Consider the following 27,275-nt stretch of genomic DNA (forward strand, 5'->3'; position numbering starts at 1 on the left):
TAGTTGCAAAAGGGCAGGTGGGGAAGTATTCAGGTCAGAGCTTTTGTAGGATGTCTTTGAAGCGAGGAGGAGGTGCGAACTGCACATGCACGATGGATCTGTGCAAAAGGCTGGGTAATCCTGTCCCACTGAACACACGTGCAGGTGCCTGTGTGCCCTGGGGACACCACGAGACAGAAGGCTGCAGCCTTGTGTTTTGCACTATTATAGGGAAATATCTGCCAAAACTGCCTCTTCTAAGATGGCCATTGTTTAGCTGAAATGTTCTAGTTTACTGAAAGGACGATGTGGGGTTTTTTTTCTCTTTTAGTGTTTCATCTAGTTTTTTTAAGCATTTATGTTTGTTCTTCAAGCTTTTCTTCCCTGTCCTGCAGGTTAAGAGACTTTTTCCACAAATTCTGTTTTGTGAAGCGCAACAGAAGCATAGAGAGGAAAGGCTGTCAGTTCTACAAAGAAGTAAAAGATATGGGGCAGGGGCAGAAGGTGGAGCTGCACATGGAAGTAATGAGAAAGCACCAGAGCACAATTGATCTCTTCATCAGTAGCTGAAGCAGCTGACTTCTAGGCATCCAAACAGAGAGCCTCTTGGGAGGAATGACCAACTGCAAGCAGGACTTTCCCCATGACATAGAGGAGAATGTTAGAACATTTGAAAGGATGTAGGAAAGCCCGAGCACTTTATGCTACTGAGAAGAGAGATTAAGTCAAAGTCAGAAGGTGGTTGCAACCACTGTTGCAATCACTGTCTAAGGAGCTGACTGTCAGAAACGGTGAAATACTGAGCCTGAAAGGCAACATGCTAAGCATAGAGGATGAGTGCTCAGGCCTGGGTTTGACGTATCCTCTGTGTCTTTCAGGATGAAGAACTGTTATGCTTGTACTTGTTTTGTGGTTAGTTTCCAGTCACCCTCCATAAAGGAAGCAGATTTCCCATCCTACAAGCTCTAATTTCCTTCAGAAAACATCACTTGATTGCAAGGGTACTCATTCTTGGTTCAGAGGTGCTGCTCAGAGGCAGATATAGGAGCAGTGTGGCTGAAGAAGCAGTTTTGAATTGTGTTGCATAAGAAAGAGCAGCCAAGAGAGCACTCAGTGAAAGAACTCCTGGATGGTTGTATTTTATGGACCTATTTTCTGTCCATTGCTACGCAGGCATGTGGGGAAATGGGCCAGAATGGCTTCCTGGGAGGGAAAGACATATCGACAAATGTTGGTCCTGTCCTCTCATCCTTGTTAAAAAAAATGAGTTAGGGGGAGTGTGTGAGGGGAAGAAGTCCTGTTCGTGTTGAGACAAAATGTTTTGTGCCTCATTTTTGTCAGCTTTCAACCATCTCTTTTATATCTTGTTATTCTGAAGTTAACTTACTAATATTTCTGCTACATTAGAGCTCCTGATATGGACCAGCAGCCTGCTGTCCTGTGTGCTGTACCGGCATAACAGACAATGTCCTCGATGTGCAGAACTTACTGTCTGAGCAGAAGACACGAGAGATGAGCTCAGGACATAAAAATCTTGCAAGCTGACCGGAAGACACAGTGTGAAAGGTGGATATAATAATTCTGTTTCCTTGCTGAAATACAACTGAAATACAAAGAGTTGATATTCTTCATGACTTCTTGTAGATTCAGGCGTATTTTCTGTTTCATTTTGTGTTTGGTTCACTTGCAGCCCACAGTTCTTTCCAGTGTTTGAATGAGTAAGGAAAATGGTATGTGACTACAGGCTTTTCTATATCTTGAACTACACATTGTTAAAGTGGGAAATGATCGAGTTTGATGGAGGAATCATGCACTGGCAGGTTCAGTTTGGGGCCTGGAAGCTGATGTAGCCTTTGCATTTTCAAAAGAAAGAACATTTTTAGGTGCAATTAAAGTCACAATGAATTAACCAGATCTGAGCCAATCTAATGCCACAGTTCTTCGGTTCAGTAGGACTAAAAATAGTGGGACTATCAACAGCAGAGGGTACATGCACAAGGAGAAGATTGGATTGGTGACCATTTTCATATTGTTGAGCTAGGGCTTTTAAATGAAAGATCCAGGATGAGCCACTCACTTTACTGATTTCTGGAGCCACGTATATTCACAGAGCTCCAGGACTAGCAGACATCAGTGCACTGGACCAGTTTTATCTGAGACAAGTTCGAGCTTATGACCTTGGTTTAGAGACTGCTTCTGCTAGTGTAAAGAGCAGCGTGTAGCAACTTGCACTGGCTACTCGGTTTCTTGCTTCATTACTGCTCTCTGTAGAATTTCTGTGGCTATATGAGTCCAAGAGGAAATCTGTCACAGGGAGGGAGTCCACCAACTCTCTGCCTCCCCAAGGCAGCCAGCAGTTGACTGTAAACCTCACAATCATGCCCTGAAGTTTTCGGCCCACTGGAGCTGAAGGCTGTGCTCTTGTCCCTGAAAAAAACATCAATGGAAGAAGCTTGTCTAGTTTGGATCAATGCACAGGTGGTTGTTACCAAACTTAGTGTTCAGAGATCCCAGACTAAAATAGAGGAGGGCTTTCCTATGACTAGGTATAGAAGCTTTCTCTTGTTGAGAAGACAGATCACTGAATCCAGAAACCTTGAAAAAGCAATACAGAGGTTACTGGGTCATTCTCTGCCATGAGAAGCTAGTGCACTATGACCACCAACATGGACTAACCAAAAGCACCAGGCAGGGGAGGCTGGATGGGCAGGAAGACTCACGGTGTCACAGATGTTAAAGCACGTGGTCTTCCCAAGGTGCTGATGGATCTCTTTATTACAAAGAGTTGTGAATTGGTGTTTGTAACTCTGAACAGTGTCTAGAAGATTTCCTCATCTTTTATCATTCTGTTTTCCTGTGATTTCTGTCACTTTCAGGTAAATGGACGATTTGGAGACTAACTTAATCCAGACACGCAAAGCATGTAGAATAGAGCAAATGGTAGCAAAATGGCTTCATCGCTCTCGGGATGGTGCATCCAGGTAAACGTGTTTTTTGTGAAAGGAATATCTGATGATCACCTTTAATCAGAGATAGCACAAGCTTTTCAGGGGCAGTCACAGGTTGCAGATCTTACTCGTTGCTTCAGTTGTTCTTGGGATATATGCATACAGTAGTCCTCAGGAAAAAAAAATGGTTTTAAGCATCCTCTTTGGTTTCCAAGAACTGATATTCCTGCTTTTGCCCATTCTGGTTTCGTGACACACATCTGCAGAAATACAGTACTGCTCAGTGTGAAATGTGCTCTTCTTGAAGATGGGGTTGTACTTCTCTTTGTGTCTTGCCATTGGCCCATGTTTTTTAGGCAAGATTGGGTTGCATTTACAAGCAATCCTGGCCCACAGTTGCTTTACTTTCCTGAGATTTGTGAGTCAAAATTAAGCTGAACTGGACCCTGGCAGAAGCAGCTCTCTCACTGCCTTGCTGGGTAAAGGTGTTGCTGTGATCTGTGGAGGTCAGGGCTTGCTGCGGGGCACACCTGGAGTTCTCTCTCCATGTGACCATTGGGCTGGGGTGGCTGAAAGAGTTGTGATTACAACCAGCTGGTGCCACTGGTCTGATGTCTTCAGCTTTCTGTGTTGCCTGGGGGATCACTGCTGGCCTGCACAGCTCTGGCTCTGCACATGTGGGTACCCAGAGAACTGCTGGCCTCTCTGTGTACTGGTGCAGCCCACTGAAAGTGGCAGGGGGTGTGTGTGTGTATCTATGCCCCTTCAGCAAGGTGTTTTCTGAATATAACTTAATTAATCACCAGCTTCTTGTCTCACAGGGACAGAGTGTCTGTGACAGATAGCACCAGTGATGGCAGTGGCCAGCCTGCCAGCCGTGTCAAACTTACTGTCACAGTATACAAAGATTTGGTCCTCCATCACTACGGCTTCGAGATTTGTCCAGACCTTCCTCTTACAATTGCATCTGTCACTGCGGGTAAGCACCATTTCCTTCGCCCTGCAATTGCAGGTGTGAGAAGCCTGAACTGTCCCAGATGACCTTGGTGATAAACTCCTGCCTGGTATTTATGAGTTTCCCATATACCTCTGGTTGGCTTGTGATCCTTAAATACTGAGGGCGAAAGCCTGTATGCCTGTGGCATGCAGAGCGCTTGAACATCTACCTGATTTTGATGACATGAAAGAAATCTAAGCCAATGACAGCTTCACTGCTAATCCTTTGCCTGCACTCGGACACAGCTGACCTTCAGGGATGCAAAGAGCTGCTTCAAAGCACAGTTCTTTCTGGTGTTTTATCTGAAATGGAAAGGAAGAATTTGATCTAATCTTAGAGTTCTTGTTCTGCAGTAGCCCTGGTGATCTGTTGTTGAAAATGCTCTCTAGAGGCTTCCAGCCCTGTAACATGGAGAGGATCACTGCTAGTTACAGGCAGCCCTGGTGAAATTCTGTGTAAGTCAAGCAGATCAACATTTCCAGTTAAATGGAAAAGCGGTAAAATTTAATTTAAATTTAATTTAATTAAATTTAATTTAAATTTTAAAGTGGTAAAACTCTGCTTTTAAAGTGGCTTGGAGGTTTTGCATCAAAAACTGTGAATCTGTTTTTTATTTACCTTTTATTATTTTAATGGGTACACAAAAAATGCCTGCTTTTTACCCATCACTGTGAATGTGACAGCTAGAGAAAGGCTATGCCTGAGCCGGGCAGGTCGGTGTTGTGCGGAAGGTGGCTGGAGGACTCTGGCCACCCATGTAGGCTGCGGCATTCCCCATCTGCCTCAGGAAATGGGCTGTCCAAGTGCTTGTGCCTGTGGTATGTTTAGCATAAAGACACTATAGTATGGTCTCTGTCCTTTCACAGTGCTTTTGAGTGAAATTTTCTGTTTATGCCCCTTCCCATGTGAAACACGGCTAAATTAGCTGAGAGTCTTGTGGTCTAAGCAGTGAGGAAGGAGGTTTTCTGTTACGCTTTTCTTTTTTCCTGATCAGAAAGAATCAACATTTTGTTAAAACTAAGGCACAAGAAAAACTATCCTTTTACCTCCTGTCCTTTGCTATGGGAGCCCACAGCTAAAAGCCCTGTGTTTAATTCCAAATGATTGTCTTTGTGATTTGCCTTTCCTGTATGCTGCCCGACACCGGAGTCTCCCTGAGGCACAGGTGGCGAGTGGTAGCTGGGTGTGTGGGCAAACCTGCCTGTCAGAGGAATTCAGTAGTGTGCCTTGGCCAGCAGGCTGGCTGTGGCAGAGCTGGGGGCTGCATGCACCCTCCTCCTTCACAGGCCAGAGGTCCACCTGCTCCTTAGCCCCTTGGATCCTGCAGCTGCTACTGTCCTGGAAAGCAAAGCTCAGAAATTATTTTTTTTCCCTTGTGGGTTTTTTTTTCTTGTGCTGCAGGGGCAGCTTGTGGGACCAGAGGACAGGCTGGGTGAGGCAGCATGGATGCGGGCGGTGGTACGCCAGCTGGCATCAGGGCACCGTGTCCTTTGGCCCCTTTTTATTTTGTCATCTGGAGGCAGTTGCTGAGGCACCCACCTGGGTGCTGGGTGAGAAGAGGAGCTCTCGGTGAGCGTCCCCGGTGGGAGGAGGTCTGCCGGTGCGGGGCTGTTGTGACTAACAGCATGCCGGTCACCCGCAGGGAGCACCGCTGAAGGGAAGCTGCAGCCAGGCGACCAGCTCCTCCTGATAAACTCTAGGAAAGTGGATGACTTGTCCGTCGAACGAGCGGCTGACATCATCAGGTGCGGTCCCGCCGCGGCCCTGAGGGCTGGGAGGAGAGGTGCGGGGAGCGGATATCACCGAGGGTTGCAGAGGGTCTGTGCGGGGCCAAGCCCTCCTGTGGGGGACCTGGCTGCCTCCCGGGGAGCCGCGCTCCGTGGGGGCTGCCCCGCAGGGACGAGCCCACCCTGTGGCCGAAGGGCACAGCAGCCCGGGAGAGCGAGGTTCCCCGGCGTTCCGCTGCCCTGTGGGTGCGTGGTGGGCTGCGCCCTGCCCTGCCTGGCTGAGAGCCTTCCCGCATGGCGGGGTGGAGGGGCCAGAGGACTCGCTGGCATCGACTGCCACAACACTGGGGAGGAAGGCGGAGGCAGCTGCTGACCCTGGCTGACTGCATGTCTCTGTTACAGGGAGGCCGGTGACGAGCTCCTCCTAACCGTCCTGCGCTGCACGTCGGTAAATGGCCTTTCTTCAACACTCTCAGCACTCCCAGCAGCACTGCCCCAGATAGCCACGGCCGGCAGCGCGGCCCGCAGTCAAGGTGGAGCGGCCAGGCTGGCACGCAGGACAAGGGCTGGAGCGCTTGAGGGAGGGAGCTGTGGCGGTCCTCTGCTTTCATGCACACCCTTTGAGGAGGTTTTGGGGAGAATCAGTGGTAAATCTTCACAGCTCCCCTGGGTGCAGGGCCAGGGTGGCTCACAGAGCCAGCCACACAGAGAGACTCACTGAGTGGTTTGAGCTCATGCTCCCTGGAGCGGGAGGCTCCGTCAGGAGCTATGAGGGCCCAGCTGCTCCACAGGGGCCAGGAGACCACAACAGCAGAGATGCAGGCAGGTCTTCTCAGCAAACTGTGGCCAGCCCACCAAGAACAGCCTGGAGTGCTTCCCACGTGCTGGGGCTGTCTGGGCCATGGGGACCACCCCGCACAAAGGGCGGGTGCACCTGCCCTAGGTGCTTCTTGGAAGCTCTTGAAGTTTTCCGTTTCTGAGTGCCGGAAAAATTTATCCCTTTTTTCTCAAGGCTCTATCCAGTTAAAGACTGGGACCTGAGTGTGGATCATACTTTGGGAATAGAAGCAAAGTTTTAGTATGAAACTTTGGTACTGATTGCGCATTCCTGCAGCATAAAATTCCCCAGAAGGCATGTACTGCCAACATGATATGTTTATCCACATGGATTCCAATGTGTGTAAAAGCTGAGCTGCAAAGCAAAGACAAAATTGAGTTTGTGTGCTTTTTGTCTTCTTGCAATGTATGAAAGTGGCCTGAGGGAGATCTCACCCTCCGCCCCACCCCGGAAACAATTTTGGGAGTGTTTTTAATTTCCTTGGAGGTTTCTCTTTTTATTTTTTGATTTATTCTTAGAAACAAGAATTATGATTCCTTCAGAAGAGTTGGTGGAGCTCTCAGGCTTAAGGTCATGAGATTTCTTGGCCATTCAGTAAAGGTACATTAAAGAGAAAATCTCTTAAATATGTTTTTCCTGCCCAAAGTTGGCATTCAAGGTATGTGCACAAAGCCAAAGAAAAACCAGAAAAACTTCAGGCAAATTCACTGAACAGTGGCTTCCCTCTTTCGTTAATCTGATCTCCCTTGCCTAGTACATTGTCTGTCAGTCTTGCCAGTGCTTGATCTGGCTCTGGAGATCAAGGAAGAACTAAGAGTTAACTATGCAAGACCTGAATGCCTGCCTAAAGGGAGAAAACACTATGGCTTTTCAGAGAGAAGGATTTGGAAAATCCTTCACGGGTATTGGAACACCCTTCACAGACCTTCATGCATTGTTGAGAAGCAAATGGGGCATGAACCCATTTTTGTTTTTTCCTTTGCAGGTCACTTTAAGGACACCTCCAAATACAGCCAAGGCTGATCTTGGGTTTGGGGTTGGCTCTTGCCCCACTCTGAAGGCAGCTGTGCTTAGAGCTGAGAGGTAACGCCTCCCATCAATGGATACCAGAGCCTCTGCTGGGGCTGTGCTGGCCACAGTAGAAGGGATGTGGGAGGCCGTGGCCCTCCTCAGGGCAGCGGCAGGGCATGATGCTCTATGCAGCCTTGCAGACTCTGGAAGGGCTTGCTTGCTGGCTGGGCACAGGGGCTCCTGCCTGCCTCCCTTCCTCCGTCCTTGCCAAATGGCCTCGGGGCAAGATGGGGCTGTGGCAGGTTGGGAGGCACCTGTGCCTCTGCCAAAGTGTTGGAATTGCTCTACCTCAAAGTTGTCTAGGAGAATACTGAGGGATACTGCCTCTGTTCTTCTTGGGAAATATCACGCTTTACAAGAGCAGGACCTTTGGGCGCAAGAGCTCGGTGGTTCCTAGGCTCATGTGGTGTCTTGTGAGCTTGGTAGGCCCCTGTGGTGGTGAAAGCGTGGTTATGTGACAACAGTGCAATGAAGTCAAGTTGGCTTTTTAGCCTTGGTCTGTTTTCTTGGACAATTGCAATACGAGAGTACGCTCTAGAAACCCCAGCTCAACTAGGAAGTGCAGCCTATGCAGCTATGTTCGTGTGATACACAGACAGAGTGTTTTTTCTATCTCAGCAAGGCACTCTGCATGCTTTGGGTTATGGTACTGTGTAGGTACACCGCAAGCCAGCTGTTGGTAGATTAAAAGTCATTCTTCAGGATCCTGGCTTCATTGCAGGAGTTGGGGAGATGCCTAAACACAGTGACTGGTTAATGCGCAGTGAAATCAGGAGTGTGTACAGCATGTGTTACACATGCAGCCACTTGTTTGGACAGCTGGGTTTGGGTTCAGAAGGCAGCAACCACCCAGGTAGGTCAGAAAGGCCTGTGGTAAGCCTGGAGGCTGAGACTCATGACAACACCTGTTCCTGTTGGTGTGAGACACTGTGGTGTGAGCAGCTGCAGCACGGGCTGTGACTGCACCCCAGCCTGTGCTGTGGGCCTGTGCCTCTCCTACGGAGCTGCAGCAGACCGAGCTGCCAACCGAGTGCTGTTATCTTTTCAGGGCGGGCCTAAGTCATCGTTTCTTACTGCAGAGAAGAGGGCAAGGCTAAAAACAAACCCCGTGAAAGTACGGTTCGCAGAGGAAGTGCTGGTGAATGGACACACACAGGTCAGTGGGGCATGGCTGCAGCCTGGCATCATGAGCACTACTTGCTGGGAAGAAATGGATTTGCTCCTGCAGACAGGTGTCTGGCTGGGTTAACGTGGCCAGGAGCTACAAAGTGGCTGCACTCTTACTTTGCTAGTCTGCCCTGGATATGCATCCAGGCATCTGGTCCTAACTTGTTTCCTAGGCTCACTGGTCGTGGGAGAGAAGTGCTGGCATCTCCAGGGTGTTTTATCTTTGATTTGCTTACTTAGACTAATGGAAGATGACTGCTTGTACTACTTTGTCCTTTTACCATCAAGGTAAACTTTAAACCAGCATTACATAGCCGTGGGACGTAGTAGTCATCTCAAGGTGCTAATCTTTTTATAGTAAACCTAGACTGAAATTTGAGCTTGACAATCCTAATCCTAAAGATGAGAGGTCAATCCTACTGTCTATGCCAGGTTTATTTGCTGTCAAAGTAGCTGGAGTATCTCTTCTTGGCCTTCAGCAGTGTTCAGATAGCATTGTGTTCATAGAGTTTGGTACTGATGACTTTGCTTTGCTGTTAAATTTGACGTATGCTCTCCAGCTGAAAGAATGACAGCTTGTTGTGTTTCATATCCTTGAAGAGGATTTCCACAGAGCATTCACAGCTGCCTCCATAATAGACCATCTGTAAGCTGAGCCAATCTGTTCTTAAGTGAAACAAGATCATGGCTCACTGGAGGAGTGCTGCAAATTTATCACAGGGTTTCTAGCACTGATAAGAAACGAGCTGGATAGTTACAGGTCTGCCTGTAGCAGAGAAGGACAAGCAGTGAGAAAACTTGTAGCTTCCCTGAAGTGAGAACAGCTCTTAAATGTTTCCTTTTTCTTTCTGTGTAACTTATTAAGCTCATGTGGTTGGGATGGACGGGGGTCAGTTCGGAGTCTTTAACTCTGTCGAGTTTTTCTTTTTCGCTTTGTAATGAAAAATTTCTGTGGTCAAAATCCCCCACTTATGTCCCCTACTCATTAGTGCTCTTCAGTTCTTCAAGCCTGACCAAATCCTGCTTCTTTGCACTTTGTGGTGATGATGAACCAGCAAGAAGAAAAGAGAAGCCTTTTCATCTTCTCTTCTAGGCTGCCTCTTTTTTCCCATATCTTTTGATAGGGAGCTCTCCTGACCCAACTCAGGCACAGCCTTCACTGTGGCAGGTGTTTCCTCTTCTACCCCTGCATCAGGGCAGAGCTGCAGCCAGGGGTGCCATGGATGTCACAAGCCTGTTAGGCAGGAACAGTGTGAATGCTTTGGCACCTGTGCCTGACTCCAAGCTTGTTGGGACTCCTTCTCCTTTTCTGGTCTGCTCTCCAGAGCGGGAGAGGGCCATGTGTGACTTCTGACACGTTTGCCAGTATGTCTCTCTAGACTCTGGGATCCTTTCCTTTCTGCCAAGTTGTTGCCAGGTGTGCTGGAGCTCCTGCAAGGCTCATCTCTGCTCTACCAAGGGCTGTGTTCACATCTTAATGACGGGTCTGTCTGGGACCCTGCCTGAGCATTATGGAGCCCTGCCTGAGCTCACAAGGCAGGCAATAGAGAAGAGGATGACATGCTCTGGAAGTGATCCAAGGCAGAGATGACTGAGAGGTCTTGGGCAAGGCTGATTGTGGGATACAGCCAGACCTGAAAATGCCAGCAGTCTCTGCTTTTTCTTATAGCTGGAGATTCACACTAGTATCTGCTTGGGACCTTCCATGGACCTGTTTCAGCCAGGGTTGGGCACTGGCGCTGCAGTGCACAGAGGTCTCAGATCTGTGCCATTCACTTATTGATTGCAAGGCAGGTCTTGAGAGGTCTAAAGAAGGCACTTCCAAAGGGAACACTGTACTCTGCACTTTCTACAAAGCCTCTATCAGTATTTTGCTGAGCTAACTTAATCATCCCTTTGCAAGTGCAGAGGAGAGACACAATCAATATATAATTTGCCATTCATTCATTGAGAGCATAAAGGTAAGAGAAATTCATTCAGGTGTTGGGGTCCCAATGGTGGTAGCTTCCTTTTTCAACCAGTTGGATATGGACCGTTTTGAACAGTAAAATATTAGCACAAAGGAAGAGTAAATAAATTTGTTGCATATTTATGACTTCTTTCTGGAAAAGCACTGTTCGCCGTAGACAGCAGCTACTCTGCTTTTAGAACTGCTCTCCTTTCAGCAGACTGATGTTATTAAGACAGCCAAAGTGGGTATTATGGCCCTGAAAAACTGCAAAGCCTACTGTTTCAGTAAATACACTACTCTTGTCATCTTAATGGAGCATTGCTAAATGATCTTTGTGGCAACTGGAAGGAACCCAGAGGCTGCCTTCCGCAGCTGAAATCTGAAACTCCAGTTTGGGAGCATAAATTGTTAATAAGCCTCAATGCTATCCACCCTCCATTTTCTGTTGCAAGCTTATTATGTATTTCCATATAACTGAATGATATGCAAGAGACAGGTCCCTCAGGATCCTCAGGTTAGCATCAGTCAGTGTATTATTAGAAGCTGTGGGCCTAGCTGTAACATGGAGCAAGTCAACCTTGCATGAGACAAAACGGGAGAGGTATAGCTGCTTTAGCCATAGCAGAAGTTTTCAGAATTAATTCACAGTAGTCTATTACAGCCTGCACAAAAGGAGAGAAATCCCATCTGGGTGTTCTGGCCAGCCAATTGGATCTGACCAAGAGAGTGATGATAATTTGTGTATAAATTTCTGTACAGATCTGAAGTTCTTCTGTGTGCGGGCTGTACCAGGCCTCGCTCATATGATAACCTGTGGCTGCAGGAGCTAGCATAGAAAATGAAAATGTGCAGTTGGTGTAAACCAGCATCACTTTCCTGAAACTGATGGAGGACCCAAAGTCTGTCAAAGACGTGATGTCTTTGTACCGCTGGCCACGAAGGAGTTAGAGCTTGGACTCAAGAATAGTGGCAGTGTTCACTGTTTTTCTCAGTGATGACTGTAGGCAGCATGAACCCCACAAAACAGAGGGGAGGAACAAGGAACGAGATTCAGAAGTGTTCTGTGTTCTGGTAGTACTTCCAGGGTATATGGGCTGTCTATTTAAAAGAGTGACCAAGGTTGTGAGATTTATAAGGTGCTGCACAGCAAATGAAACATAGGAGAGAGAATCTTAGAAATGCCATTCTCAGCCTTGAGACTGTCATGACAAGTAGGTAAACACTTTAAGATTGGAGGAACATGTGCTGGTCCAAGAACATATGAAAGATATGGTGAGTGGGAAATCCAAGGGTGGAGGAGTAAACCTTCTCAGCACTGAACAAGAAGAAGAATAATGCTGAAAACAAGAAGGAAGATGTAAATGAGCTCTACTAAAGGAGTACAGTGGAAGGCTGAAAGGTGCAGCTCTAGACAGCCCCAGAAGAACAGAGGCCAAGTTCCCAGACCCTTCTCAGAGCACTCAATGACGGTGGTTTTGCTACGGGAGTCATTGCCTTTAATGCTCTTGTGGTTTAACCCACGCCACACAGCCACTCGCTCACCCTCCCCCGCTCCCAGGAATGGGGAAGAGAATTAAAGGCAAAAAGAGAAGGAGACTCGTGGATTGACATAAGAACAATTTAATAATTAAAATAAAAGTAATAATGGTGAAAATAAATATATAAAAAACTATAATAATATATGATAATATATAAAATGGTAATCATGTATACAAACAAGTGATGCACAGTGTAATTGCTCACCACCCAGTAGCCAATGCCCATCTTGTCCCAGCAATCAATCCCAAAACAGAGAAGTCCCGAAACTGCAATCCCGAAAGAGCAAGAGGCCCAAAAAGAGAGCAAGAGAGAGAGAACTCGAGAAATCCAAACTTCCTGGCCAACTCTCATCTGTGTACTGGGCATGATGTTGCATGATATGGAATATTCCATTGGCCAATTTGTCCCTTAATCCTAAATCTAAGTTCAAATCATAAACTAGGAGTTGTAGGTCTTTTGTTCCGGCTGTGCTCCCCCTCCAGCCTGTTGTGTTCCTGCACACCGGCAACACACGGGAAGCTAAAAAGTCCTTGATGTCTCAGCATCAGCATGTTATCATGTTCTTCTCATAACAAATCCCAGACTAAATCCAAAACACAGAGCTATTCTAACTACTAAGAAGAAAAACTAACTCTGTCCCAGCTGAAACCAGGATAGTATCTACCCCTTATTCCATCCCATCCATGTCATACTCGGGTCGTATATATGCACACAGATATCATTGCCTTAGTCTATGGACCACCCCTCCAAAATGTTAAGTTCATTTAGTCCATAACTCTGGGCTCCATCTGTCATGACAGTCTTTCAGGGTGGGAGAGATGATGCGGAGTTCACTCAGTTGATAGAATGGGTGACACTGGATGCAGCAGCAGGATGACATGGCGTCTCTGTTGCATGCTGCATCCAAAGCTTGTAGCTGGTGTATCTGGTGCAGTCCATGTCCATGATCCGCAGGCTGAAGATCACCCAACATCAAGTCCCCTTGAGGTACACATCCAACTTCCCCATACTTTTGCATCACCCACCAAGCGCACCCAGATCCTTGAGCAAAAGCAATCCCACTAATAGGTTTACCTTTAACTGAGTTAGGAATAACCCAGACTGTCTTCCCCAGCATATTCCTAATGTGCACTACAGGGACTCTGTCCCCTTCTACAGTACGTAAGAGTTGTGACTGGGCGGGGCCGGGTCGATTGGCACATCCTCTAGTGTTGACTAACCAGGTCAATGGTGCCCAGTAATGGGAAGACATCTTTTCTGGCAGACATTGCTGCTTTTCTGGCAATGAGCAGGGAGAATGGCTCTTAGAGTTCAGTATCTTCCATATCTTCCTGTGCCATGTGGGAACTGAACAACGGTCATATCTGGGCCATATGCAGCTATTGCACTGTCTGGAGTTTTATAGTAAAGGCATTTGTTATGCCCCCTTTCCCTTGTTCCGTGCCAGAAGCATAATCAGGGAATAAAGCTTGGTGCCACAGGAGAGTATTGCAAAAGCAGAGAAAGATTTTCATTTATACCAGGATGTGCTGTGTCAGGCAGAGCAGCCTGGTGCCCAGAGGCTTAATGTCCAAGGATTAGTGCTGTTGCTTTTGTTCTGCAGGGGAATTCTCTTCTTTGTATGCCCAACGTTCTCAAGGTATACTTGGAAAATGGACAAACGAAGGCTTTCAGGTTTGAGACGAACACTACTGTGAAGGTAACGATGCTTAGTTGTCTGTCTTTGTTCCCACCACTTGAATTCAATCTAGCAGCAAAGGTGCATGCAGTGGAACTTGCAGCCTCTTCCATGTATTGGCCCGCTGGTGGGAACTGGATTGCTGACTGATGCTGGGCGTGCTGGATTTTCCATGCCCTTACTGCAGAGGAGGTGCCGCTTTGATGCACCTTTGTTTTCTTCTCAGCAACTGATTTTCACAGAACTTGCAGGACCTTGGCTAGGAGACCACTACAGCTTCATGAAGTGTGATAAAAGTTGGGCAAGAGGACAGGTTGGTGGGGGACTGGCAAATCAGCAGCTGTCTACACAAATGTTGCTTTCCTTGGAAACCACGTGGCAGAATACAGAGGAGGTTGTTTAATATAGCAGTGACAATGTGCACCCCTGAGGAGAACAAGTCTCCTGGCTTGGGACCTGGACAGTGGAGTCCAAGTTTGGCTATCAGGTGAACACAGCAAGTGCAGTTGTGTCAGTTGTTACTTAAAGTGCCTGTCTGTGTTCCAGCCTCATTTCTGCCCTGGTGGAAAAGTTTCCTGTGGATAACTGATTAACTCCTTAATCAAGGGTGTTACCTTAAGCGGTAACAGTTCCCTAGGATCACTGTGCTTGGAGGCATTTTAGACAAGTTACCATCATTCTCTTCAAAATACAAGGTGCTGCTCTCCAGAGCCATTAATCTAGCACTTTCCATAATTGCCATGTTTAGACATAGGCTTACAAACTTTATGTTTTTACCAGCCTGATCTTTGGAGTTGCTCAGTGTTTATGTTGGAGTTAATAAGATTTGCCTGTGCACAGTAATTGGAGGCCATAATTTCTTTAAAGAATATACAATGTCCTGCAGCAGTGCAGTTACTGTGGAAAAGATGCACAATGGACAGACATTCTGGGTTTATCAGGCTGAAAGAATATTAAGGGAGAAAGCGAGGAGAATGTATTTATAATGCACTGAAAACTTTCCTCAAAAAGGATTTTATTGTCTAGTTCATCAAAACTTCATGAAACTATTGTGGTCTCTCATGCAAGTAAGTCTCTGCAAGTCTTGTGACTTGCAGGGCAGAGAAAAAGAAAATAATTAGATAAAGCAAGGAGGTAGTAAGGAAAGGAGAGGTGAGTTGCAAAGAGAGAATTGAATGCCCACAAGGGATTAATTTCTAAAAGATACATTAGTTCTTAATGTTTGACTCAAGTTGCTCGCCTCTGACCTGGAACAAATTTTTCCCTACTGGAGTTGAGTGCAATCCTCACCAGTGTCCTTACAGAAACACTCAAATAGGTAAAATGCTTCAGAAGTTATGTGTTTTCAAAAGTTCCTCTGCTGTTTGAGAGATCCTTGCTTAAAACTGAGATGAGTCAAATGTTTATGCTTACCTGAAGAAGCTTGAGTGAAGCAAAGGATTTCTCCGTCAATTTGTACGTAGTCAAGCCTTATGTAATGTTTTCTGATTGTCAAAAAAAACCCCTTAGTTATTTCCATGGCACTTAGTATTCCAAAAGAATTCTCCATACAACTGAAACACCAGTTTCAGTCAAATTTGGCAAGATTTTTACCATTATGTGCTCAAATTCTTGTTTATTGGTGGGGAGAAATATTTTTCACCAGTTTTTCACCAGTTCTTTGTAGTTTCTTCAAAAAGTATCATAGAGTTCTAGAAAGCTAGAATGGTTAACTGCAAACATTTGGACCAAGGGTGACAGAAAGTGCTCAACACCATCAAACTAAAAACTGTAAGGCCAAAACTTTCAGCATGAAGCAGCCCAGGACATGCAACTCTAGGAAACTGATTTGATGCCTATTACCTTGTCCTCCTGATCTACTGAAATGTGTGGTCCTCCCTTTATCTGTGCATCCTTTGCAGTTCCTCTGACTCCCTTCCTTACCAACAGGCTGGCATCAGTGCACATAGGTGGCTCTGACCACTGTCCTTCTCACTGCCTGGCTGGCATGTTCTTTTGTTGCTCAGACATCCAGCTGGGACATCACAGCAGCTAACTGCCAAGCTTGTGCTTGGGTGCTTGGTGTCCCAAAGAGATTGCCATCTCCCATACCTCCCCTTCTCATAAACTTGCAGGCTTTCTCTAACCTTGAGACCTCTGTGGTTTGTCTAGGTCAATGTGTTCAGAAGCTGTCAGTGAAGAGGGAAAGGCAGTATGTCAGGCAGGCACTAGTTTCCTGTGAAACAGCACTAAAAATTTCACTCTGTGTTGCAGCACCAAGCATGTTCTTGGCTGCAGAGAATTTTGTGTCTGCCACTGCCCTTTCAGTGCTGTCCCACATGGCTGACAGCAACAGGCTAGAATCATCTGCATTCATGCAGCAGTGCTCAGCAACTGTGTCTAAATTCTGTTTGATCATCTGTGTGCCTTCCTTTCCCAGGACATTGTTCTCACCTTGAAGGAGAAGCTCTCCATCCGGAGCATTGCACACTTTGCCCTTGCTCTGGAGGAGCAGTACAATGTGGCAAAGATCCACCTGCTGCATGAGGAGGAGCTGATCGAGCAGGTGAGCAGAGCCCCTGGCATGCCTCCGTAGCCGTGAATTGTGGCCAGTGAGGTACAGAGAGAGCTCAGCTCTGCAGGTGTCACAAGAGGGAGTGAGCTTGGCCCCATCTCCGGGAGTGTGTCCTCCTCTTCTCTCTGCCTGTTGCATGTGTTGCCACTGTGTTAACCAGAACCCCTGGAGAAATTGTGCTTTCAAAAGCGTCTCACTCGTTTTAGAGAACCCACAGAGCAGTACCTGTGGACTGGTACTGCTTGGACTGTGTAGAGCCATTGAGGATGAACATGCTTTGTGCCACCTGTCAGATAGGCCCATCTACAGAGGACTGTTTGAGACAGTCTTAAACCAGCTGTGTACTCAGCTGTTTACAGTACCCTAAGTATTCAGAGAGTTAACCCAGCCAAGTGCCACTTTGATTAAATTCTAAATCAAAAGTTTGCGTCTGACAAACATGAGGTTAGCTCTGTTAGTAATTCTGTTGCTCTGCTAGTAATTCTAGGCTAATCTGATTTGGGAGTCTTATCTCCATACTGTTGAATTTTTTGGTTGGTGATCCACTGTGATGCAGGGAGGTTCGGTAGCTAAAACTGTCCAACCACTAAGCATGTGTGCCTGAGAATTTCTGCTTTGTTTCAGTTGGTGAGCCTGTATGGGACTTGCTCAGAATAAAATACGCTAACGTGTAACCCAGGGTTCTTAGCATTGTATTGACATGATGATGATGATCCAAGTGTCTGTTGAAGGCTGCTGAGTCTTACGACTGAACTTAAAAGCAGAGAAGCTTGCCCCTTCTCCTGTCATTATCATATGGCTGTCAAGCCTCTGTCCTTGTTATACTGCAAGTATGTGAGATCAATGGATATTTAATGAAGTTTTGCTGTCAAAGGACTTCCAAGCTACCACAGGGAGAAGCAAAAACCAGGAAAAGAATCAAAGATAAAATTACAAACACTAGCAGTGTCTCCTTTGCTAAGGACAATGGCTCATGTGCAGCCATCCCATTTGCCAGTACTTTTCAGTGATTTCTGTGAGCTCATACACGTCAGAGGCTTACTATCATTTATGAAGGGAGGGACTACAGCAATAGTTGTGGCATGATGCTGTTTGTCTGTTGCAGGTGATCCAAAAAAGAGAATCTCATGACTATCGGTGCCTCTTCAGAGTTTGCTTTATCCCAAAGGATCCCTTAGACCTCCTGCAGGAAGACCCAGTTGCCTTCGAATATCTCTACCTGCAGGTGAAATTGAGGCATTCCATGCTTCAGGATCTCTTCTCGCCCAATTCTCATTTCTGCTTTAAACCAAAGCATTCTTCAGGCCAGCTCAGTTATATGAATGGGAAATGCAGAGCACTTAAGAACAGAGCGTTTGGGTTCAATTTGCCTTAAAATCTTGAATCAACTGGTATGCTTGGCTTTTTAACAGAATGAGATTGAAATGAGCTGGGTGGCTCCCTTTATTCCATGCACAGTAGTCACATCAGGGATCTTATCCTGACTTCTTCTTGAGCTCCTATCATCATGCTAACTCAGCTGTTTGTTCCAGAGCTGCAGCGATGTCCTTCAGGAAAGATTTGCTGTGGAAATGAAATGCAGTGTGGCATTACGTCTGGCTGCTCTGCACATACAGGAAAGGATCTATGCTTGTGCTCTGCCACAGAAAGTATCCTTGAAATACATTGAGTAAGTTCCCAAATTTCTATGTTATGTTGTGACCTAGTAAGCCTAGTAAAAGAAGAAGCCAACTAAAAGTGATATCAGCTCTGTTTGCACAGTGTTTAGCTCTGAATAGAAGACTGTCTCTGACCCAAAGAGACTGCAGTCTCGTAGTTGTGCCAGTCATTTTAGGGCAAGGTGGCTACATGAGCCTCCCTGTCCTTAACTTGCTAAACTGCTTGAATAATAAATATGGACAGTATAGCATCTGGCCATGTCCCAAAGGAGAGGGAGGTTCTGACTGATAACAGGGACATGAAATTGCAAATCTCTCACACAGTTATGGTTACCCAGACTGCTCCTGGCAGTGTACTAAGATTTGCATGCTGTAGTTGAGAGAGAGGATAATCATCAAGTTCACGCTGCCAGTGCTGTACATCTCTTAATCCACCAGAACTGTATCAGAAATATCTAATTTCAGTATAAGTGATAGGTCCTGCAAAGTAATGGCATCTAGAAAAAAATACTGAAAAATGCTTTCACAAGCAGCAGAGGTGCTGTGCTGCGTGTCAGTGCTATCAGATCACACTTGCCCTAAAGAACAACCCTGCTTTAAGAACTTGTGATAGGCCAGTCATTAAATAACAGACATTTGTGTGGTAACTGCACCATTAAGCCTCTGCCAGTCCATGAAAGCACCGCTGATTCCTTGCATACAGCCAACTATGTGCAGTCAGAGGAGAGCAAGAAGTGACTACAGATAACTGCAGCATTCTTAGTTCCTGGATATTTAATGCTTGGGCTGAGTAAACTCTTCAGCAGAACAGATGGCCCACACTTTTGAGTCTAGAGAACTGGAGATGTTAAAATGTACTTGTCTTGTAACCAAAGTAAAGTGAACTTAAAGACAGAATTTTCATCCTCTGGGTGGCAGGCACAGATAGCGACCATTATGCTAAGCTTGTAGATTGTCTCCTGTATAACCATATAAAATCAGGCATTCTGCATGAAAGCACATGTTCCTCCAACCATCTCCTGACCCAGCAGCAGATGCACATAGAAGTGAATTGAAGTGAGGCAGTCATGTTGCATGAGCTGTCTGCACATGTTACAGCACCCTGAGTCTCGGTGCATCCCAGAGACTGGCGTGGTGCCTTTGCCCTTCTCTGCCGCTGGCTAACCGCCATTCTGCACATTCTTGTGTTGCTCGGGGACAGCACAGCTGAGACTCCCTTTGCTCCCTTCCCATTTTTCTGGCAGGAGGGACTGGGGAATTGAAAACTTCATATCACCAACTTTGCTTCGAAACATGAGAGGGAAGGATATCAAGAAAGCCATCAGCTACCACATGAAGCGGAACCAGGTGCTACTGGACCCTCGGCGGAAGGTAGTGTGTGTCCCCTGGGTTCAAGGTGCCTCCCAGGATGACGACAGCATCTCTCAGGGCCAAGGAGGCAATGTCTTTCCTCCATGGGTCGCCTCTCTGTGCGACCCCTTGGGCCCTTTCTCCTATCTTTTCCTTTTGTAACTTCCTCTGCTGTGCACACACCCTAACTTCACTGCATAGTGTGTTCTGTTGCAGTTTGCTTGTGGGGTTGCCTGATAGCAAACGTGGTAATATGGGATGGTCTTGCACAGATCTGTTGCCTATCCAGACCAAGCTACCTGTGTTGGTCAAATACTAAGTCCTGCATGAAAATGACACCTTCCAGCCCACAGGCTACCTGGCAAACCTGATTCATCTGTCATATTTCTAAACAGTATTTATTCTCTTGCAAAACAAAGCATATGCTTGCAGCAGTCCAAGTGCGCCTCAGCTACCTGCAAATACTGGGAGACCTGAAGATGTACAATGGGAAGATCTTTAACGCCACCCTGATGGTATGAATGCTGCTATTTATGTTATTGGGTTTTGGCATACCGGGTTAATGCCTTGCTTTGTGCATTTCTTACGGCAGTGTACTTGGACAATAACTGCAAAGACAGGGCACAAGAAGAAGTTTTAACTCTTTCTTCACCAGTGGGTAAGATCCTGTCTTAACCAAAGCAAACTCTACATAAAGCAGAAATGTTTAAATATTTTTCCAAATTGATAGCTGATGTGACACTAGCAACATTTTACTGAGTGTCCCTCCTTATCTTTGCTTTGATGCTCGTGGAAAATATAACATTAGTTCTGATGATGCTGTTTCAGCCAGCTCCAGTCATACCACTGTTCCGTGTTCTGGGACATCATGATAAATATCGGTGAGGGACTCTGGTAGGGTAACTCAGCATAGTTCCATCGAAGTGAATAACATACCAGCCTACACAATAATTAGGCATATCTTTTCTAATTGAAAGTTGTGACTCTTGCTCTTCAGTCAAGCTCTGTCTGTACTTTGTATGTTGTAAAGTATTCAAGAGATCTGGGAGGAGGTTCAAAAACTCTTGAAAAGTTATGTGCCATGCTTAAACCTTACTGTAGAAAAGAACACTGCTCTTTTCACCAGAGGTTTCTTGGTTGGGTTTTTTTTGCCTGTCCCCACTTGGATCTGTACTGAATTGTGAACCATAAGCTGTTTTGTGCGGCTCGAGCAGTGTAGGTAGGTCTGTACCAGAGGAGGACCTTACTGATGGGTTGTAGTAATGCCTAGGTTTACACTTGGGTGCAAATTGAAATATTTCTGCCAAATTAAATGGGCGTTAATTCTTTTTTTTTTTTTTTAAGTGTCTGATCCTAACAGAAAGTTTTGACATTTCTTCCAAAACCAAAAATGCCTTCCTGAAGTTTCTAGCCAGCTCCAGTAGGTCTTGCTAGGTCCATATGGCACAGCCTGCCAGGTGACACTTCTGATAGCAACCTGCTGCTGACCACTTCTTTGGATCTGCTAGATGGCTGGTGCATCTTTGGGGCCACCTGCCTTGGGGGCACAGGGAAACTGGCAGTCCCCAAGCCAGAGAAGAGAACGGCCAGAAGCAGGTGACCTGACAGCCTGTAAGTAACAAGGGGCTCCCTTTGCAGCTGGTTACAGCCCAGCTGTAAAGAGAGTCCAGTGTTAAAAGATACCACACAAGATGGGGTGGCTGAGTCGTCCCTGCCCAACATAGGTGAATGGGTTCCTGCTCAGACTTTGGCTACAGATTTAACCTCTCTCCTTACAGCTACAGGACAGAGAATCATATGTTGCCTTGCTGGTGGGTGCCAAGTATGGAGTGAGCCAGATTATCAATAATAAGCTCAACATCATAACAAGTCTGGCAGAGTTTGCAAATATCAGCAGGGTGGAGCTTACAGAGGAGTCTGAAAAAGTGAGCATGGTGAAAATCTACCTGCAGGATCTGAAGGTAAGCAGTGCTTTCATGAAGGCCAGCATGTGGCTGTGTCAGGGCCAGAGAACAAGGGGAAAGTCATTCACATCATCTGTTCTTTTCAAAATCTGACATTTAGCTGATGGTGTCATCAGTACAAAAGGCTTAGATCAGACTCAGAAGGGAAAGCTTGCAGGAAGAATACAAAATGACTGAAGAAAATTGATTCTTCCTGCTCTCCTCCACCAGTGAGGCATATCAAAGAAACAAAATGCAAGAAAAAACAATTTTTCTTCTTTCTCTGTGCCTAATGCAAAATCAGATTGCTCTGCAGTCATGGCAGTACGGGAGAGAGGGAGTGTCCTTTCACTGGGCAGCATGTTCCTGCAGATTATGGTACAAGCAATATTTGTCTATTCTAACATTTTTTTATTGTTTTCTTCTGCTCGCCTCCCCTGTCAAAAACAAGCTGCTCACTCTGCTGCTGGAATCGAACAGTGCAAAAGATCTTGTCTGCCTCATCACTGGCTATTACAGACTATTCGTGGATGCAAATGTCTCCATATTTACCTGGGGAGAGAAAAACCAGCAACTGCACCGTGTCTCAGCTGAAGAAGGTTTGAAAAAAAAAAACCAAAAACAGCCACTTTTTTGCCAAAGGATGGGGAGAAAGTGGGTGGATCCTCCAGCATTAGAGGCATTATTCCCTCCTGGGAATAACAGTAGCCCAGGGGTGTGCTGTGGCATCTGCAAATTAGTAAGACTGTCAGCCGTGGTGCAGACAGTGCCAAGTTTCCATCAACCCCAGACATGTCAGGCAGCGCAGCAGGATTAATTGTCAGCTTTTCACAAGAAGTGAAGGCTTAGCGCCCATCATCGAAATGGCAAACCTGTCACGTGAGTACTTGTGCTCTTTTACCAGCCTCCTGAACAACTACTCTCTGCTGGCAATCCTCAGCCAGGAGAGAGAGGATCTGTTTGCCATGCTGTCCTGTCCCTCATTAGGGTAACTCCAGCTTCGTAGGGCTTGCAGACTAAGGCTTTAGGCAACAAGTTATCTGCCTGCTATTCTGCAGCTCCCTGTAGCACTGCTCTGCAGTAAAACCAGGCAAAGCAGGCAGGAGAGACCAAGCCTCCACCGACAGGATGGCCGTGTGGGCAGGGGTCAGACTGCATTTTCATCTTGTTTGCTGATGAGCAAGTGAGGGCAGAGCTCTGGGCTTTGAGTCCCTGCTGTGCAAAGAAGTTCAGAACCCTTGTGTGGCTGTTCCTCCTTGCAAAGGACAGGCTGATAGATGTGTTTAAATCCCAGGGTACGAATCTCGAACCTGCAGTGACTCCGAAGACTCCTGGGAGCTGGATTCCTCCTCAGAGCATTGCTTGGACACTCCTATAGCATACAACAGTGCCCATCCTGTGTGCAGTGAGGAGGAGCTGGGAGAGCTCCACAGCCTGGAGAAGGACAGCACAAAGCCCCGAGGTGGAGGGAGTGACCAATGTGATGGGGGTGACAATGGAACAGACAGCACATCTGAGGCTTCAGATTCAGCCAACACGGAAAGCCGAGGGTTTAAGATAAGTGGCTCCAGTGACTCTATGGATGCACTGGAGGAAGATGAGTTGGAAGCCTGCTCTTCCTCCAGGCCAGAGTTCTTCCACTTCTACACACCAACGGTGCAGGAGATGAGCAGCTCAGACAAGAGCTTCTTCCCGATTTGTGCTGCAGGAGGCTCCAGCAGTGCAGAAACCAGAGACTACTTCTGTTTCTTGCAGGTGCCACATGCAGAGGAGCCTAGGTGTGATGACAGCCCCTCTGTGCAGAGAGGGGAGGATCTTGGTGTTTCTCTCAGACAGCTGGAGACCAAGCTGTCTGAGAGAAACACCATAGGCTATTACAGCCTGTGCTACAGCATATCCCCTGCAGGCAGCCAGGAGAGGAGTGACATCAGGCGCAGCCCTCCAGGTCCTTGGAAAGACGGGTCTCCCAGGGAAGAGGCACCTTGTGGAGCAGAGTGGATGGCAGAGGAGAGTGACCTCATTCTGGACCCGCCCCCAGGCTTTGGGGACACCAGCTCTGAAGAGGAGTTCTATGACGCTGCAGACAGGCTCAGCCCTCCGGATGCCCTAGCAGGTAAACCCTCACCCACTGGCCGCAGGTCACCTTCCTTCCACCCCCTGGGCTAGGGTGTTGCTTCACTCTTTGTAGCCATAGGCTCAGTCTCTTTATTTTTCTTGACGTAGCTGATTCCAAATAGATGCTTGATCATAACATAAAAGACGTTTTCCTTTGGCACTTGGGAGCCAGGCTGTGCTGCCAAACATTTATGTCTGCAATTGCCGGATGTGTGTGTCAAGAGCTTTTTGGCCCACTGCATAGATGCATGGGTATTCTGCTGCCTGGGGCTATTTCCTGACTTGCGTGTTTTTTTCTTGCCAGCAGGCTACAGTATGACGTCTCAGGAGAGTACAGACAACTCCTCCTGCATCCTAGAGAAACCGAAGTGTTACAGCTTGGGGGAAAACCTGACGACAAGGCAGACAGCAAGGGAGAAACACGGAAAGGAGAAGGAGCTGACATATGCCAAGAGCCTGAGGAAGAGGAGATCTTTCCTGAAAACTGACTACACCTCCCAGGTCACTTTCCCCTTGGCTTTGCCAGGCTCTCTGCAGACCTGCTGCTCTTGGCCACCCCCTCCTACACTCCCTGCTCAGCCCCCGGCTCCAGCCACCTCAGAGAACATCAAGAACGATGCAGAGCTGGGACTTCTTGCTGCCACCCAGGCCCAGAAAGACACTGCTAGCACAAACCCATCCTCTGACCTGATGGAAATGGAGCCTGACACCACAGAAGTAAAATCACTGACCAGCTTGGTGGTTTCTTCCATTTCAGCGGTTTGCCTGCAGAGTGACGAACACAGGGAGGAGAGTGCAGGCATTGCCATACACATGGACGGTGGCCTCCAACCTGCACATGATGTACATCCACCTTTCCTATCCCTGGACGAGGCTGTGCCCCTTCCTAGGGGACAATGCAGAGCTGCCCAGGAAAATTCCTCCGTGAAGACAAATACAGGGTGGCTGAGTGAGGAGAGCTGTGTTGCCACCAGAGGCTGGCTGGCCCAAGTGGCACTAGAGGAGGGGGGTGAGGCGATGGCAGCCCAGAACAAGGCTGGTGATGTACCCCCATTCCTGGACCAAGATGTCACCTGCCCTGCTAACGAACACATGTTGCCACCATCATCAGCTCACGGCCCCACTGTGGCCTGTCCCCATGAGGTGGCCCAGGACCAGGAACTGCTCCCCACTGCTGGGAGGCAGGCAGTGTGTGAAGAGCCTGTCCTGGCTTCCTGCGAAGAAAGAAAAGGTAATCGTGACAGCTGTGCTGGAAACAGCAGTGACACCGCCTTGCAACAGACGAAATGCAGACAAGGGATAAACAAGGAGGCCTTATGGAAAGTGCACAATAAAAATCACATGGGTTTTCCAGATGCAACCCAGCTCTTAACAGATTGCAGCAGCACTTCAGGGGTTATAACTCGCCTCTCCTGGCTTTCATTTGGCATAAGGACAGACCTCACATCATCTGGCCCATCTCAGGAAAAGGTAGATATCCCACTAGAGCTTTTGGCCTCTCAGAAGACCAGTGGGTGCCTGGGGGCTGATGCTGTCTTAAGGGACATGGAAACACCCCCAGCTGGAACACCCTTTGAGAAAGAGTTGGTAAGCAGCCAGGGGCTGGCTGAAGGAGAGCCCAGAAGAGACATGGGAAATGTGGTTCACGAACAGCCACAGCCTGTTCAGACTCCACTTCCCAAGGAACAGGCTACTGAGGTGGGGAAAGACTCTCCTCTGACTCCATCTCTAGGGCTTTCCATCTCCTCAGGCCCAATTCCCTTGGGCTCACTGGGGAAAAGAGCAGAGGCTTCAAAACACTCCTTCCTCTGCTTTAACCACAAGAAGGATGAGCAGACCCCTTCTGACCCCAGCATGATCAGGTTCTTGGGTTTTTCCACACTGAGGAAGACATCTCCACCACAGCTTGGGATGGACAAGTGCAGCTGTCGGCTGTCCTATATCAGCTGCTTCCACCGGCCTGAGGACAAGGGGGAATGCGAAACCACCATGCCCATGTGCAGCACGTTTTTGGGGCCCCTCACCAACCCACCATCCAGCAGCTGCAGTCTTCCTGGGACCGCTGTGGGCAGTCACCCAATCTCTATTGCTAGAGACATGGTATGGTGGGACCCTCATGTCCAAGCCCTCAGCCAGCTGAAGGACCAAGCACGGGTGAGCCCTGCAGATTTCTCCTGCTTCCTAGCCTACACCACAGAGCTTCAGAAGGTTGTGAGGAAGCTCTCCGGGAACCAAGCAACTCACCTGCAAGATCAATGTGCAGAGCAGGGCGCTGAGAGCAAGGGTGCCCTTGGCTTAGCCTCCCGGGACTTGCTGTCCAGTTGCCAGGAGCTTCTGAAAACAGAGCAGCCCCTCGAAGAGCTGCAGGGTGCACTGAAGGTGACATTCGACCACCTGGTTCAGCTGGCAGTGGCCTGCTTTCAGGTGACGCACTGCCAGCTGTGCATGCAGAGGCAGCAGGAGCTCAGGGCTGCACTTGTGGATGTGGTGGGCACCTACCACCAGCTTGTCCAGGCTGTTCACCAGCAGCTTCGCAGGCAAGGCTGCCCAGATCTGGGTGCCAAGCTCCTCGCCCGCCAACACACAGCCCTTACAGCTGCCATGTTCTGTCTCCTGCAGCAGTTCAGGCTACCCCCGTGGTTGTGATGGAGCCGTTTGTTTGGTGGCATATGGGTGCACTGAGCTTCTGTCCACTACCAGGCTCTCCCCTACTGGATGTTTAGCCCCACAGCTCAGAAGCGGTCACGGAAGGATGCATCCATGCACAGTGGCTTAGCTCCACCAAGAACCACCCTGTCTGGGGAGTGGTCATGGGGCAGGGAATAATGGCCTCCAGCCTAGCTTTGTGTAATTCTGCGTACACAATCCGTATGTAATACGCAAACTTGTAGAGTACTTCCGTGGCTTATGTATCTTGCCTGGGGCTTGTCCCTCACCTCCTAAAGGCCTTGCAGGTGGCCAGTCTCAAGATGTTGTCTTAGCCACTTTCTGTCGCCTGTGGAGAAAGACAGGAGCCTTTTGGCCTGCCTCTCTTCCCACTCCTTACTCTCCAGACAGACTCTGAAGTAGAGTGATGCCAAATCCTACTGGCCTGACATGAACCCAGGCTGCTTTGTCCACCATCTGTGGCTGAAGATGCGCGTGGACTTCTAGTGGAAACCTCCTTGGGGATAAAGCTATGCTATATTTAACTGCTTTTCCTTGCAATCGCTAAAGAGAGGGTTGTCCCAGGTGAGGGAGGCACCACCACATCCCGATCTTCTGATATGGTTTCTTTGTGTCACCCAACTCCTCTATTTCCATTTGCTGATGCTTGAGAAAGTGCCTGATTAACCCCCATGCTGCTTAGGGACCTGCGTCTTCCAGAAAGAACGCGTAAGCCCCGAGCCTGAAATGCCACCTTGGCAACTGTGGAGATGACCCACTATGCTGGCCTCCCTAGGAGAGGGCAGGCTCCTTTTCCCAGCCGTGTCAGTAGCTCTTCTTCTGTCATGTGCAGTATGTCCCTAGCTAGGTGTGAGCTGTTTGCCCCTCAAGGTCGTTTGGCTGTGCATCCCTACAGAGTCAGCACTCAAGTGCTGCGGGCATGACCTCTGCGCCCTCTGATGAAGAGGGCAGAGGCGATTGCTGGTGTCTAACTTAAGGGCTTGTTTGGGAGCAGTGCCTTTCTCTGGGAGATGCATGCTGCAGGTGTGCTGCGAGACAGGCTGTTGCTGCAGCAGGTCAGTTGCTGCAGCCAAGCATGCTCAGGATGGAGGGG

At 47.8% G+C, this 27,275-nt stretch overlaps 1 protein-coding gene across 1 annotated transcript; it reads left to right on the forward strand.

The window, feature by feature from the left end:
* Positions 1-2,859: 2,859 nt before the first annotated feature.
* On the forward strand, positions 2,860-26,161 carry FRMPD1 (FERM and PDZ domain containing 1). Its single transcript, XM_009978544.1, has 15 exons — positions 2,860-2,960; positions 3,749-3,906; positions 5,567-5,669; positions 6,054-6,099; positions 8,609-8,716; positions 13,821-13,916; positions 16,315-16,440; positions 17,555-17,674; positions 17,982-18,118; positions 19,352-19,478; positions 19,877-19,972; positions 21,236-21,418; positions 21,852-21,999; positions 22,695-23,513; positions 23,820-26,161. Exons 1-15 carry the CDS (start codon positions 2,860-2,862, stop codon positions 26,159-26,161), a joined length of 4,710 nt encoding a protein of 1,569 aa, XP_009976846.1.
* The last annotated feature ends 1,114 nt before the right edge of the window (positions 26,162-27,275 follow it).

The sequence above is a fragment of the Tauraco erythrolophus genome, chromosome Z (genome assembly GCF_009769465.1).
Source record: "Tauraco erythrolophus isolate bTauEry1 chromosome Z, bTauEry1.pri, whole genome shotgun sequence".
NCBI lineage: Eukaryota > Metazoa > Chordata > Aves > Musophagiformes > Musophagidae > Tauraco > Tauraco erythrolophus.

Excerpts from the sequence above, each read along its gene's own strand:
- FRMPD1 (XM_009978544.1), top strand. The coding sequence starts at position 2,860 with ATGGACGATTTGGAGACTAACTTAATCCAGACACGCAAAGCATGTAGA. Across the intron at positions 19,479-19,876 it reads TACTGGACCCTCGGCGGAAG|CATATGCTTGCAGCAGTCCA; the intron begins GTAGTGTGTGTC and ends TGCAAAACAAAG. Across the intron at positions 21,419-21,851 it reads TCTACCTGCAGGATCTGAAG|CTGCTCACTCTGCTGCTGGA; the intron begins GTAAGCAGTGCT and ends GTCAAAAACAAG.